General features: G+C 42.9%; 2 protein-coding genes and 1 long non-coding RNA gene across 5 annotated transcripts in view; 2 read left to right on the plus strand and 1 right to left on the minus strand.

Moving 5' to 3' along the window:
- LOC144988873 (uncharacterized) overlaps positions 1-14,271 on the plus strand; it is a 385,609-nt gene that overhangs the window by 310,035 nt on the left and 61,303 nt on the right. The gene's annotated exons all lie outside the window — the stretch shown is intronic.
- On the plus strand, positions 752-3,306 carry LOC144988890 (uncharacterized). The gene has a single exon (XM_078940199.1). The coding sequence runs from the start codon at positions 1,347-1,349 to the stop codon at positions 2,421-2,423; it is 1,077 nt and encodes a 358-aa protein (XP_078796325.1). The 5' UTR covers positions 752-1,346; the 3' UTR covers positions 2,424-3,306.
- Positions 4,494-6,537, minus strand: LOC144990500 (uncharacterized). 2 transcript variants are annotated; one of them, XR_013654474.1, is made up of 4 exons: positions 5,574-6,537; positions 5,418-5,489; positions 4,993-5,091; positions 4,494-4,865 (listed from the first exon to the last, which is right to left on the minus strand). It is a non-coding gene; the product is annotated as an uncharacterized LOC144990500 (long non-coding RNA). The 2 variants fall into 2 exon arrangements; XR_013654473.1 differs by having other exon boundaries at positions 5,418-5,495.

Consider the following 14,271-nt stretch of genomic DNA (forward strand, 5'->3'; position numbering starts at 1 on the left):
GTGTTTCTTGTGTGTTCCCCTGACTGCAGCAGTGTGTCGTCAACAAGAAGCTGATTCCTAGAGAACAGTGAGAGTTTCAGCTCTAAGGGGTCTGAAGTCCATCTGAGAAGATCACTAACTCATCAGTCCTGCTGTCCCTGAAGACCGGCTTCATGTTCAGAACCAGCTTCAGGTTCTGGGCTGGGATTGGATGTGTTGTGGTGGCAGGAAAGCAGGATCAGACCCGGATCAAAGCAGAATGTAGAAAGTGTCAAAGTGTCAGTCAGACTCCCAGACAGAATGTTCCAGATCAGCATTTATTGGTGATTTCTTGATGTTCTTCATCTTTGGAGAAAAGCAGAGCTAGAAAATCAAACAAAGTTCTGTCTATCTGGTAAAAACTTGGATTCATTCAGTCTTTCCCGTATGGACAGATTTCTTTGACGTCTTTTCTTTTCATGTAAATTCAGTCAAACATATTGATCCTTCATGATGTGGATGAGTTGATATGAAACAGTGTTTCCTGCAGCAGGAACATGTGAGAGGAAACCTGCTGTTCCTCAGCTGAGCTTCATCATTCCATCTCAGCAGCAGATGAGGAGGATGTGCTGCTGGAAAATCGGCCTCACAGACTCAGTTTGCAGCTTCTGCTTTCAGCTTTGACTTCTAGTTTCTGATGTGAAGCATCTCTGGAGAAACAAAATCCCTGTTCTCTCCCTGACAGCTGGGAGGAGTTTCTGGAAGCAGGAACGGCTTTGTATCTGGAAAACATCTGGCTTTCTCACCGCAGAAAAGACTAGAAATCTCCACACCACTCTAGAACCATCTAGAACAGTATTATGGGATGTTTTTCAGCTGAATCACTGGGATCCATCTTCGTGTTAACATCAAAGTGATCGTGTCAGATGAAATCTTTCCTGTTTGAAGGAGTTTCCTTCATGTCAAAATAGGATCCCAGATCTCCCATCAGGCCTTGCAGCTCCTGACTTTGTGATGAGTTCCTGATTCTCTCCCAGTTGACATCCATGGAGATTTTCACTGCTGTTGTTCAGCTGTAGAGTTTATCACAGACGCTCAAACTCATGTAGAGTTCAGCTGGAAGTTGAGAAGGAGGCTTTGAAACCAGCAGCAGTTTGAGTCCATTCTGATGTTCCATTCAGGTTTCTGCTACAACAAGCCTTTATTTTGAAAGAGCCAGTGGGACAGAAACAATAGAAGGAGGAGATTACCAACCCCCCCTGGAATGTTGCCCCCTGTTCAGTGGACTAGTGGGGGCAGGGACGGCTGAACCAATCACAGAAGACTGTTGCAGCTTTCCCTCCAAAAGTCAACCAATCAGATGTTGTTGTTTGGATTCTTTGTCTGGAATGGAGATTCCTACTTATGAGGAAGATGAGAACAGTGAAGCAGATCTAAACAATCAACAGAGCTTTAATGTAACTGATAGTCAGGATGAAGAAGGAAACCAACATGAAGAATCAACATCAACTACAGATGAAGAGACAGAATCAACATCAACTACAGATGAACAGACAGATCCACAGAACAGAGATCAGAGGAAGAGGAGGGACAGAAGTCATGTCCAAAGTGTGGCCAGCTCTCACATGTCAGAAAGTCAGTGTGACTCTGATGTTAGTGAAAAATCAAAGAAGGATGATTTGGTTAAAAAACACAAAGAGTCTCCAGCGCAGAAATTTTTTTCCTTTTTCAAGTCTGGTGAAAGCTCAAGAATCACTATCAAACCTTTTCATGTAGGATTTCATACAGGAGAGAAACAATTTTCATGTAAAGAATGCGGTGGAAGTTTTAGTCAAATATCTGATCTCAAAAGACACATGAGAACTCACACAGGAGAAAAGCCTTTTTCTTGTAAAGAATGTGACAAAGGTTTTAATCGTATATCTCATCTCATAAGACACATGAGAACTCACACAGGAGAAAAGCCTTTTTCTTGTATAGAATGTGCTAAAGGTTTTAGTGATTTGTCTAGTCTAAAAACACACACAAGAACTCACACAGGAGAAAAGCCTTTTTCTTGTAAAGAATGTAAAAAAAGTTTTAGTCTTGTTCATAATCTCAAAACACACATGAGAACTCACACAGGAGAAAAGCCTTTTTCTTGTAAAGAATGTGACAAAAGTTTTAATCGTATATCTCATCTCATAAGACACATGAGAACTCACACAGGAGAAAAGCCTTTTTCTTGTATAGAATGTGCTAAAGGTTTTAGTGATTTGTCTAGTCTAAAAACACACACAAGAACTCATACAGGAGAAAAGCCTTTTTCTTGTAAAGAATGTAAAAAAAGTTTTAGTCTTGTTCATAATCTCAAAACACACATGAGAACTCACACAGGAGAAAAGCCTTTTTCTTGTAAAGAATGTGACAAAAGTTTTAAACATATATCTCATCTCAAAACACATATGATAATTCACAAGAGATAAACATTTTAAAACAATTTAATAAAGGATTCATTAAAAACTAAGCGCAAGAAAACTTGGAGCAGAGAACTTGTGCAGTAAAAACATGGGGTTTACATGAGCAGAGGAAGAGATTTGGAAAAAGTACAAATTTTCTTCCATAAAGACAGAAACTAGTATTTTATTTGAAATTATGATTTTTAGAATGAAATATTTCAAGCCTTGTTTTTATGTTGCCATATACGTATGGAATATACCGCTAATGTACCTTCTTTGAAAGCCCAAAGTACCAAACATTCAGTCCCATTCACTCACACACACCCATTCACACACTGATGGCAGCTGTACTGTCTCACACTGGCACTAACCTATAACCACCAGGATCAATGTGGGGTTCAGTTTTATCCAATGACACTTTGACACATGGACGGGCAAAGTGGTAATTGAACCTGTGATCTTCTGATCAGAGGTCAACCACTCTACCTCTGCAGCACATCCAATCACTTTGGTTTTCATATTTCAGATAATTTAAATATTTTAATTTTTACAAATATTTTAATTAATTTTTAGTTTGTTCATGTGTGTGTTACCATGACAACACAAGAAAGATTTTGTAAACGTCTTTAATTCTGACACTTTTTATGTAATAAGTGAACATTTGATTATTATTTTAAACAAAAAGTAGTAACTGCAGTTTATATTTTTTTAGACCAAGTTTAGTGAGGAAAAGATTTTCCTAAAAAATGTCAGAAGGAAGTTTTCAGGCAGATAAAGAACCAGACTGGTGTTGTGTGTTTCATGTGATTCCTGTTTTCTAGTAGACATTAGAACTGTTCCTCTGTTCTTCTTGGTTCTCAGTCTTCTGTTCCAATCTTATCTATGAGGAATAAAGTGGGCGTGAACATCAGTCAGAAGTGTGGAGTCTTTCTCACAGTGTGGGTTTCTGCTGTTTATTGATTAGTTGATGTTATTCATTTTTAGTGCCACATCTGCCACTTTAAATACAAAGGACTGCATTCACTATAAAACACATTTTTTCGATAATCCATCCATCTTCCTCCGCTTATCCGGGACCGGGTTGCGGGGGCAGCAGTCTAAGTAGAGATTCCCAGACTTCCCTAACCCTGACCACTTCCTCCAGCTCCTGGTTTTGTTTGTACTTGTTTTTGAGTTTCAGGTACAAAATAATTTATTTTTTTTCAAAACAGCAAGTGTTGCACATGGAACAATGGCTCAGAAATCCCTTCATGTAGGTTGGTAATGTGATCAGCAAAAGTATTTTCACATGTTATATACTTTATCTGCACAAATAAGTAGTAAAAAATGTGTTCAAAATTCTTAATGACTGATGAAAATACTGTAGAAGTGATTCAATTTATGGAAATAAAGAGTGGCGTGTAGATAAATGAATGTTTTCTACCACGTTAAATCATTGTTATAGATTACATAGATGTTGCAGAGCTGAAGCACCAGGTTTCAAACATGGATGAAGTGCAGGAAAAACTTCGTGATGAAAAGGAGAAAAATTTGAAGGTAAAAAACGAGGTTTCAGAACTAAAACAGCAGCAGAAGGAACTCCAGAGGAAGGACAAGGAAGTGAAAGAGGTGAAAGCTGAATTCAACAGAATCTCTGCAGAAAAGTCCCAACTTGAAGATGAAAAGAAGCAGCTTCCACTGCGCAAAAGCCCCCAGAATCAGGACATATATTTGTCTGGATATCCTCAGAAATACCCCATATCTGGTGATATCTACGGTGGATACTCTTCGGACATGACTGTCTCTAAGTTCATGTCTGGAGCATATCAACTCCGAGTATGGGACACTTTTATTCTGATAGAATCTGGAGATGAGATTCTCTCCAGATATGAGATGCGTCATTAGTGATATCCAAGGTCAGGATATTTCCATATTCTATCCATGTCATATCTGTTGATATCTGATGTCCGTATACTAGTCATATCTGAAGTTAGGATTTGGAACATATGGCCAGCAGGCATATCTGAAGAACAAACACTAGTGATGTAAGTCAGGATATTTCAAGATACCAGTCATCTCAAAAATATATAAGAAATAAAAGGTGACAGAAAACCGGTATTACTCAAAAATATTTTATTACATAATAAATAAATAAGTCAAAAACCACAAACAAACATGCATCCTTTTTTTCTCTTCTGCCAGATAGCAGCTCTTGACTGGTGGTGGGTTTCTTTCAGTAAATCCAGCTGAGTGTCTAATGCGTAATTTTGGCTCAATTCCACTCCTCCAGTTTTCATCCCAGGCTTTATGGCATTTCAGCATCACCCTGGTTAGCCTAGTGGAGCGCCACTTTGGCGAGGCTTGATAATAAGATGGTTTGTCCTCGTCACTTTCCTCGTCGCTGACATAGTTTGCATTGGCTCCTTTTATTTATGACAGATCCTCTTGATTGATAATCTTCTCAGCAATTTTGACCCTCTTTTTGAAGAGCTGTGGACCAACAGGAAAGGAAAATATTATTTTAATTAGAGGAAACAACATACACACACATACACAGTTCAACTGGACCATGCACGACCTGAGTAAATGAAACAAGTTCACAAATAGGACAACTCACCTGATCATGCTGACTGGTCCTCCTTTTGACCCCCTTCTTGCTTCCATCTCCATTCTCTCTCTTTGCACTTGAGACTGTCAATAGCTCGATAACCAGCTCCTAGTCGATGGAAATATGAAATGTACAGAAGATGAGGTCAACATATTGCAAACATGTTTCCAAAGTGGAATATTCAAAATGTGCCATGCAGACTGTCACAGTGGCTTATCTTAATTATCCATTGTCAATGCTACATCGTTATTGTAACTTAGTGTTTGGTCTTAAGACATGGAAACACTAAATGAGCTGTCTATCACACTAATACAATTGCAATCCTATTCAGAAATCTCTGAAAAGAAAGTAACACTGATTATTGACATTGAGTTTCTCACATTATCTCTAACTTATGGCGAGTTGTGTAAATCCAACTTCATGTTGGTGCTTACTTCTAACTTGGTGGAAACTCCAATTTGGTTCCACATCTTTCACTGCTGCCGTCATCTCCTCATTGTGGTGTTCTGAAGCTAAAGAAAAGACAATATTTTATAACTGACTGGAGTTCTTGTCAAGTTTCCTAAAACGATAGTGAGAAAGAAACATACTTGTCATCTGCCCAGACCTTCCACTGGAGCTGCTCTCCGAGGTTCTTGTGTTTGTGATGGACAAGAGTCTGAAAGAAAGAAGAAGTCTGTTAGGTTACAGTAACATTGCTGTTCTGGCCAATGTTCTAGAATACAGGCACCTGCCCAACACAAAACCCCCCAGCGGCCGAGTGGCAAACTCGAGAACGCATGTAGCTTATAACCCCAAAGGAAGATCTGCCAACGTTTTCCGACCACGGTCAGAAAGAGAAAAGTCCTCGCAGGAAAGGTTCAACATAGGCTAAACATGAACAACCTTTTTTAAAGTGCAAAAAAAAAAAGTGAACACGTGTTTGTCTGTTTGGCTGCTTTAGTGAATCGTGCTGCTGCTTTTATTCGTCCGTCTTCATGTTACGTGACCGGAACACCAACATGATAACCGTGTCAGCTATCAGTGAGGATCTTAACGGGGTGACGATGTTTCCTGCCGCGCTGAATTCATGCTCCCATGAGGAGCTCGTAGCGCATTTAGACGTGTATTTTCCTGCCACTTTTGACAGAAGTGCAGAGACATCGGGGCGCCTGCGCTCCACCCTCACCCCGCGGGCTCCTCGCCTCTCCTTTCCCTCCTCCGGCGCCCTTAGCGAGACGTTTGGACCCTGTGCAGCCGGTTCGGGCGCAGCTGCCGGTGGACCCCCGTGTCTCCGTGCTGCTCACGCTACACAGGCCCCACGGCGGTCGCTGCAGCGGGGGAATCGGGAGGGAGTGACGCCGCGGCCGCCCAACACGTAGAACCTATGAAACCTAACTGACATAGTGCCCAGGGTCTCCAACATTTGTCCATAACCGCACGAGAATCAGTGGCGCCACCAGGGGGTGGCCAGGGGTGGCCATGGCCACCCCTCTCCGACACCTGGCCCCCCCAGTAGCCACTATAAGCTGTGGTAGCATCAGTTGTGCGTTTCATCCCAAATGCACAGCCAGCAAGCGGGCAAGTTGCTCTGATCACCTAAACCGGCCCTCACCCCCTCCCCTCCCTGCTGCCTTTGAGTGCGCAGACATCTACAGAGGAGCCGCTGGACGCAGAATGAATAAGACGCGTGGTTCACTTCCGCGTTCGAACCCTCAGATCCTCTGGGCCGGTCAGACAAAAGAACCAGTCTCAGTCACTAAAGATGAACTTCCTTTATTACTTTTTCCTTAAGTCCAAAACGGCGACTGACCGCGCGTGTATGCGCTCCACACCCTCACACGCGCTATCCCCCCTCTCTTCCTGCATCGCGCGAGCACCGGTTTCAGCACGCACACACACGCGTGCGCGCGAGAGCGCACGCACACACAATCACACATCCCAAAATGCTAAGTTTCTTTTCCTGTTAAATATTTTCCGTGGGTCTTTAACAATCTGTTTACTGTACTTTAGATCTGTATAGATAGATAGATAGATAGATAGATAGATAGATAGATAGATAGATAGATAGATAGATAGATAGATAGATAGATAGATAGATAGATAGATAGATAGATAGATAGATAGATAGATAGATAGATAGATAGATAGATAGATAGATAGATGACTTTATTAATCCCACAATGGGGAAATATCATTTATCTATGGCAGCAACACGACATTCAGAAATAATCTGTATAATATAACATCAATAAAGGACATCACAAATGACATTTATATTAAATAATTAAAAATATCACAGAAAATTATTATGAAAAATTATTATCAAAAATTAGATTCTTATTAAATAAAGAAATACATATTAAATATTAAATAAATACAGCTGCAAAGGTGTAAAAAACATGCGGTCTGCAAAACATGTAAACCCAGTGTGCAAATACTTGGTGCAAATACGCCACATCATCAGCGGCGGTGGATGTGTCATTACTTCTTATTAATAAGTAAAAAAAGGATGTCCCTGTCACAAGCCACTCATTTTCATGGCACTATTTAAGCACCGGTTGTTGTGTTACCGCAACATTTTGATGTGTTTTTGTTTCCACAGAGTTACCTATAGTCATTAGTTGATGCTTGTGTCTGTCCATTTTCAGAGAATGAAGAGAAATTCAACATATATTCTTATTTTAAGAATAAAAGTGCAGCAGAAGGAGTGAAAGAGATGGTAGGGGAGCAACAGAGGAGTAGTGAGGAGGAGGAAGATGAGACAGAGCAGCATAAATGACAGAAGAGAATAAGGAAGACAAAGATGAGACAGCATCAGAGGAGGGACAGTCAGCATCATCGGTCAGAGAAGCAAGGCAGAACTCAGCATAAGCAGGGGCTCCACCTGTTCCTGGACCAACTGGTGAAGTTAGAATAATGTTGCCCTAATAATAAAAACGTTTCATGATTATTAGTCTGAATAGAAATGTCTACAGATATAATTAATAATTAGAAGGATATTTTTATTATTATTTCAGAACAACAGATTTAGTTTTTTGTTTATTATAGATATCTCTCAGTCAAGAGCCGAACACCCCAAGCAGACACACCAAAGCATTAAATATAAACAAAAATATATATATATATATCAGTAGTAGTATGTACTAATGGTATCTACTAGTATCTATTAGTTATTATACTAGTAGGATCTACTATAAGTTCATGTTCTACAAAATATCAGTAGGCATTTATCTTTCTGTTGGTTTTCTAAAGGTTGTTTTACTACGTTTGGTAGAATGAATTTTAAAAATATAGCTCATGGTTTTTGTGTGCCACCCCAAAATTTAATGTGGCCCCCTACCGGCCACCCCCATGAAAAATTTCTGGAGGCGCCACTGCCCAGACACAGAGCTTTTAGGTTTCGTTTTTGGCACATCCAGAGTTATGTTGTTTCGCCTGTTAAGCTTTTCCTTTGCTCCCCCTGGTGGCGGAATTGCACATTTCGGTTATTTCTTTAAAAAAAATCATAACTCGCCACAGGAATGGACTAGAAACTTGCTTTCTTTTTTAAACATCCTTATGATTTTTACTCTTCATGTGTGGGCCGGACTAAACCACCTGGCGAACCGTATGTTTGACACCCCTGGTTTAAGCTTTTCCTAAACTGTAATAATGGATATAGGAATCTTTAAAGTGAACAAAGAAAGGCAATAATTGTGAAATAATAAATAAAGTGGAGAAAACAAAAGAGAAGTTTCCTCGATTTCAATACTTATTAAATTCCCATAAAAAGTATAAAAAAAGGATATTTAACAAAATAAAAGCAAACATTTTCACTGTTTCTTGTTTCTATTTCTTCAATAAAGACTTGTTAAATAAAAAACAATTTGGAAAAGAAAAAATATCAGTTTATCTAATGTTGAGATGACACAGAATCCATTATCTTCAGTTTTCTGCCTTAACTGTGTGTGAAATATTTTATTAGAAACATTTTTTAACAGAAATAGTTTCTACTTTACTGCATAAACTGTGGTTTAGAATCAGAGACATAAAAGTTTTTCATTTTCAGTCAACAACAATCTTTAGATGTTTTTCATGTTCAAAGTAACGACTGAGCTCTTTCTTTTTAATGGAGCTGCTATATTTTTGATCCTGAAACTGTTAAACACCAAATGTCCTCATTCTTCATGCTGATCAGGCAGAAATGCAGAAATGTGTGCTGCAGATGCCATGTCTGCCACTAGAGGGCAGCACAGCAGCTTCAGTCTTTGTCATTGTTGCTGTGTGAGCCTGAAGGAGCTTCAAAGTGAACTAGCTGCAGCTTGGTTCAGACAAAGCTCCACATTCACACACAGATGTGATCCTGAAGAAGTCTGAACAGAACATTTCAGGAGAACTCTTCAGTCCAGAACATGAGCCTGCATTGTTCCTGAAACTGGGATCAGAGTTCTGCTCTCTGCTCCAACAGAACCACCTTCATGAGCTCCTGGTTTCTTCTGGATCCTCCAACATTCAGACGCTCTCTGACTGAGTTCATGTCTGCACAGAAACCTTCAGGATTCTCTTCTTCCACACGTCTTTCACTCTGAAACTCTCTTCTGAATGTGGATCATCTCAGTCAGACGCTCAGCAGCATTTTTACTTTCTGTAATTATTGGTCTAAACTTTTCTTCCTGAAGGCTGAACTGCAGCTTTCCTCAGGTCTTTCATTTTTTCTCCATTTTTCCCTCCTTTTCTTGGCTTCCAGCTCACCAGGCATGACTTAGACGGCGCCCTCGTGTGGACGGATGAACACATGACAGAGGGGAAGGACAGAGCTGCACAGCAGGGACGAGCAGAGACCTTTGGGTCACGTGGAGCAACAATAAAAACAGTAGAAACTCCAATAAAACCAGTAGAACCAGACTGGAGAAGCTCAAAAAGTTCAGGAAACCTCTTGAAAAATGCAAAACTATATGAACTCTGAACACTAAAGACAAATAAATGGTAATTAAAAACCTTTATGGATCAGAACCAACAGAAATAACAGGTTGATGCTGGTCAGACGTGCACACACAGGACCCTAGGGGGGTTTGAACACCTGCCCTTTCTGCCTCCTATTCAAAAGTGTCCTCTTTGTTTTGAATGAACATGAATACATTTCTGTTCAGCTGCGTCCACACTGACCGCCTCTCTTTCACCGCGCGGATAATTCTCTGCTCGCCGTCTGTCCACAAATGTGTTCCTGAGCTGGACGCCGCCTGTGGGCGGAGCTTCCAGCTAATGTTTTCAGCCTGATGGCGACATGGAGCGGTGTCTGTGTTTCTGTCATTTCCACTGCATGAAGACACGGATGATGCTGAGAGGTCAGGTTTCTGGATGATGAAGAGTTCTCCAGAATCATGGGGAATCACGTCTCCATGTCTGGATCCTTCAGATTCTCTCCGTTCAGTCATCTTCTCTCCTGATGAGTCTGAAAGACGGACGCTTCCGCCGTCTCTCCGTCTCTCTGACCCACTTTGAAGGCTTGCTGTCCCATGTTAACCCCAGAGGAAAACTACAAACCAGAATCCAATCAGGGAGCTTTTTCTGATGGTCTCCATGGAAACCAGAAAGCTAAAGTTCAGGAGATGATCAGGCTGTCTTTCCATCAGCAGCAGCTCTCTGTCTGGCCGCCAGCTCTCCTCCTGGAGCCGCATAGCCAGATCAATGCTCCAGCTCCATGGGCCCTGCAGCAGACTGAAGGGTGAAGCCGCCTTTGGCCACCAGCAGGCAGGACGCTTCCTGAAACCCCGCTGCCCCCAGAGGGAACCAGCAGGTGAAGAGAATGAATGGAAGTTCAGGAGAACCATGGATCCATTCACTAGATTGATGTGTTTTCTACCCGCTGTCACTCAAACCGTCACGCTGCTGCCAGACCTTCACGCCGCCCACTGCTCAAATGGCGCCTCAGGACCTAAGATGGCGTCTGTACCATTGACTTAACATTGAAAGTGGCCACGCCCACCGCTCAAATGGGGCTACAGGACCTCAGATGGCGTCAATACCATTGACTTAACATTGAAAGTGGCCACGCCCACCGCTCAAATGGCGCTGTAGGACCTCAGATGGCGTCCGTACCATTGACTTAACATTGAAAGTGGCCACGCCCACCGCTCAAATGGCGCTGCAGGACCTCAGATGGCGTCTGGACCATTGACTTAACATTGAAAGTGGCCACGCCCACCGCTCAAATGGGGCTACAGGACCTCAGATGGCGTCAATACCATTGACTTAACATTGAAAGTGGCCACGCCCACCGCTCAAATGGCGCTGCAGGACCTCAGATGGCGTCTGTACCACTAACTTAACATTGAAAGTGGCCACGCCCACCGCTCAAATGGCAAGACCTCGGATGGCGTCTATACCATTGACTTAACATTGAAAGTGGCCACGCCCACCGCTCAAATGGCGCCACAGGACCTCAGATGGCGTCTGGACCATTGACTTAACATTGAGAGTGGGCACGCCCACCGCTCAAATGGCGCCGCAGGACCTCAGATGGCGTCTGGACCATTGACTTAACATAGAAAGTGGGCACGCCCACCGCTCAAATGGCGCCGCAGGACCTCAGATGGCGTCTGGACCATTGACTTAACATAGAAAGTGGCCACGCCCACCGCGTGAATCCCGTTGGGTGTGAAGCAGCTTTCCAGATGAATCCAAAAGTGTCTCCAACCCCCCAGTTTGGTATCAAACCATTTTCTTCTGAGCTGCAGCTCGTGTCTTTGCAGCTCCGCTCGGACTCAGAGCCTCCAGACGTTCAGGTTTCAGAAAAAGGCTCTAAATGAGTCCAGGAGTCACTTTGGACTTTAGCCAGACGTCTGAATTCAACACAGAGCAGATCCTGCAGGGACAGGAAGCTGCAAACAGCAGGGGATTTTCAAAATAAAGGAAGAGTATTTGTGGTGAGGTCACAGCTTCCTCATTCCGGGTCTGACACTAAATGTTTCTGTTGAACAGAATGTTTTCTGATTGGTTTAGCCTTCTTTCCACTCTGGATCCTTCAGGTTCTCCATCTTTCTGGATCCAAATCCTTCCAGTCACAACAACTTCCTGTTTAGAGGATCAGATGCAGAAGAGTATCCAACATAGAACCGGAGTCACACTGGATCCAGTTGTCAGGAAGGGGAGGAGCCAAAATGCAGAAACTGGACTCAGAGGCAGAAACGTCAAGATTTGATCCAGAAACAGAAACAGGAGGAAATCCATGGAGAAACCAAAAACTGATGATCTGACAATGTAGAGCTGAAAACAGAGACTTCTACTGACTGAAGACAACAGACATGAAGACATGTGGATGATTGACAGGAACCTGGAGGGACTGACAGACAGAACATTCATTCTCAGTCAAACTGTTGCATTCTGGGAAGGAAAGCTGGAAGACAAGGCTGCTCCATCCTGGTCCTAGAGATCTACCAACCTGCCTGTTTTCCAGATATCCAAGCCCTGCTAGCTGCTGATTGGCTCCATCAGATGTCTCCAGATTGTGACTGGATGAACACACCTGGTCCAGGTGATCAGCAGGAAGGAGTGCAGCGAGAGCTGGAGAACAGGCAGGTGGTAGATCTCCAGGAGCAGGAAGGAGCAGCCCTGCTGTAGGACGTCTGTGTTTCCAACATCTGGATTCAACTGGATTCCTGTTGATTCTGCCTGCAGCACATTGTGCACATCCACATCAAGAGCCTCCAGTGTTTGATTCTTCCAAGTCTGGGATCAAGTGAACAAACTCATGTTGACTAGAGTTTGCTGACATCCAAATGACAATTGGATGACTTTCAGCTCCAGGGATCAGAAAGGAGTCGTTGTCTCCAGGTGACTTCATCTCTGCTCGTCTGCTTTCAAGGAGCAAAAAGTCTGTTTCCACTTTGAGCCCTGCCCCTCTGGAATCCTGATCCTGATGCTGGTGGTCTCTCTGCAGCTGCTTCTGGATCCTGGGCCTTTAGCCTCCTTCAGCTCATGGTTCCTCTGTCAGTCTCTTCTCCTCAGAGGCCTGTCAGCACATTCAGATCAGCTCAGATCCATCCAGACCTCTGCAGGAGCAGACACCTGGAAAACATCCTCCATCACCTGGAACACCACCAGCAGCCGTGGAGCCGCTCCACTCAGTCGCCATGGCGGCAGAGGCCACTTTCAGTGTCAGGTCAAAGGTCAGTCGTGATCTGAGCAGCGCCGCCACACTGTCACTTCCATGTAGACATGTGTGTTGTTGTCATGTGTTGTTGTGGTCCAGCTGAACAAGCTCTTGGTGGTGTTGTTGGTGGAAATGACAGTTTGAAGTCCAACACGTCTGGACTAAACCAAACTTCTTCACAGCAGATTTGACCTTCAGCTGTTTCACATTACAACTTCAATCTGCTTCCAATCTGCAACCAGTAGAGGGCGCTAAGCAGGAAAAGCTTCACTGTTTGCCCAGAAGAAGAAGCCTCACCAAGCCTTCATGAAGGTCAGACTCCGTGCACGGTGGATTGAATTTTGAACCAAACTAAAAAAAGTTTCTGTGACTTTCAAATCTCTGTCAGAATCAAACACCAGAACTTTGGTTCAACAAGATCTTTTCATATCATCAACAAAAGGTCACGTTAACACAACTAATCCAGTTTGTTGACTTGACTTCAACTTTTAAGGCCTCTAAGGAGAGGAGGCTGTATCACTATAGACACCTATATACTTCTATAGAAACAGAGACACTGATGCATTATGGGAAGAAATCCATTTGTAGTTGGATTCGGATCTTTCACTGCACCACAGTTGTCACAAATGTCAATGAAAAGACCTTAAAATGAGGCTTTGAACTTGCTGTTGACAGAATAGTCCATTACTGCAGGAGGACGAGGGGGGGGGGGGGGTAAAACCCTTTTAGCTGGACAGTTTGATGTCATTTCAGTGTTTTTATTTTTATTTCCAGAGTTCAATAAAAATGGTCATTTAATTATTTCAGAATTATTTTATGGATTCAGCTCGAAGCCTCCAAAGTGCTGGGGGCCCCAAGTCCCCCTCCCCCCCTCAGCGGTGGACAATCATAACCAGCAGAGAGGAGAGGCGGAGCCTAAGTTCTTAATTTGCTGAAATCGTTGAATTGATGTCATTCCTGTTTCAGCAAAGTCCTAAAGTCCATTTTTAGCAATTATTCATGACAGGAAATGAAACCACGTGGTAGTGCCTTTCCCTGGGGAGTCTGATTCCTGGATGGCCCCGCCCTCTGACCCCAGGCCTGTCCTGCCCCCTCCTAGTCATCCTCCTCCTGTTGGAACAGTAACATCTGTCCACCACTAGAGGGCCTCAGCTCTGATCGGTTCGCTCAGCTGA

This window comes from Oryzias latipes, chromosome 2, assembly GCF_053564925.1.
Source record: "Oryzias latipes strain Hd-rR chromosome 2, Olatipes_Hd-rR_3.1".
Classification (NCBI taxonomy): Eukaryota; Metazoa; Chordata; class Actinopteri; order Beloniformes; family Adrianichthyidae; genus Oryzias; species Oryzias latipes.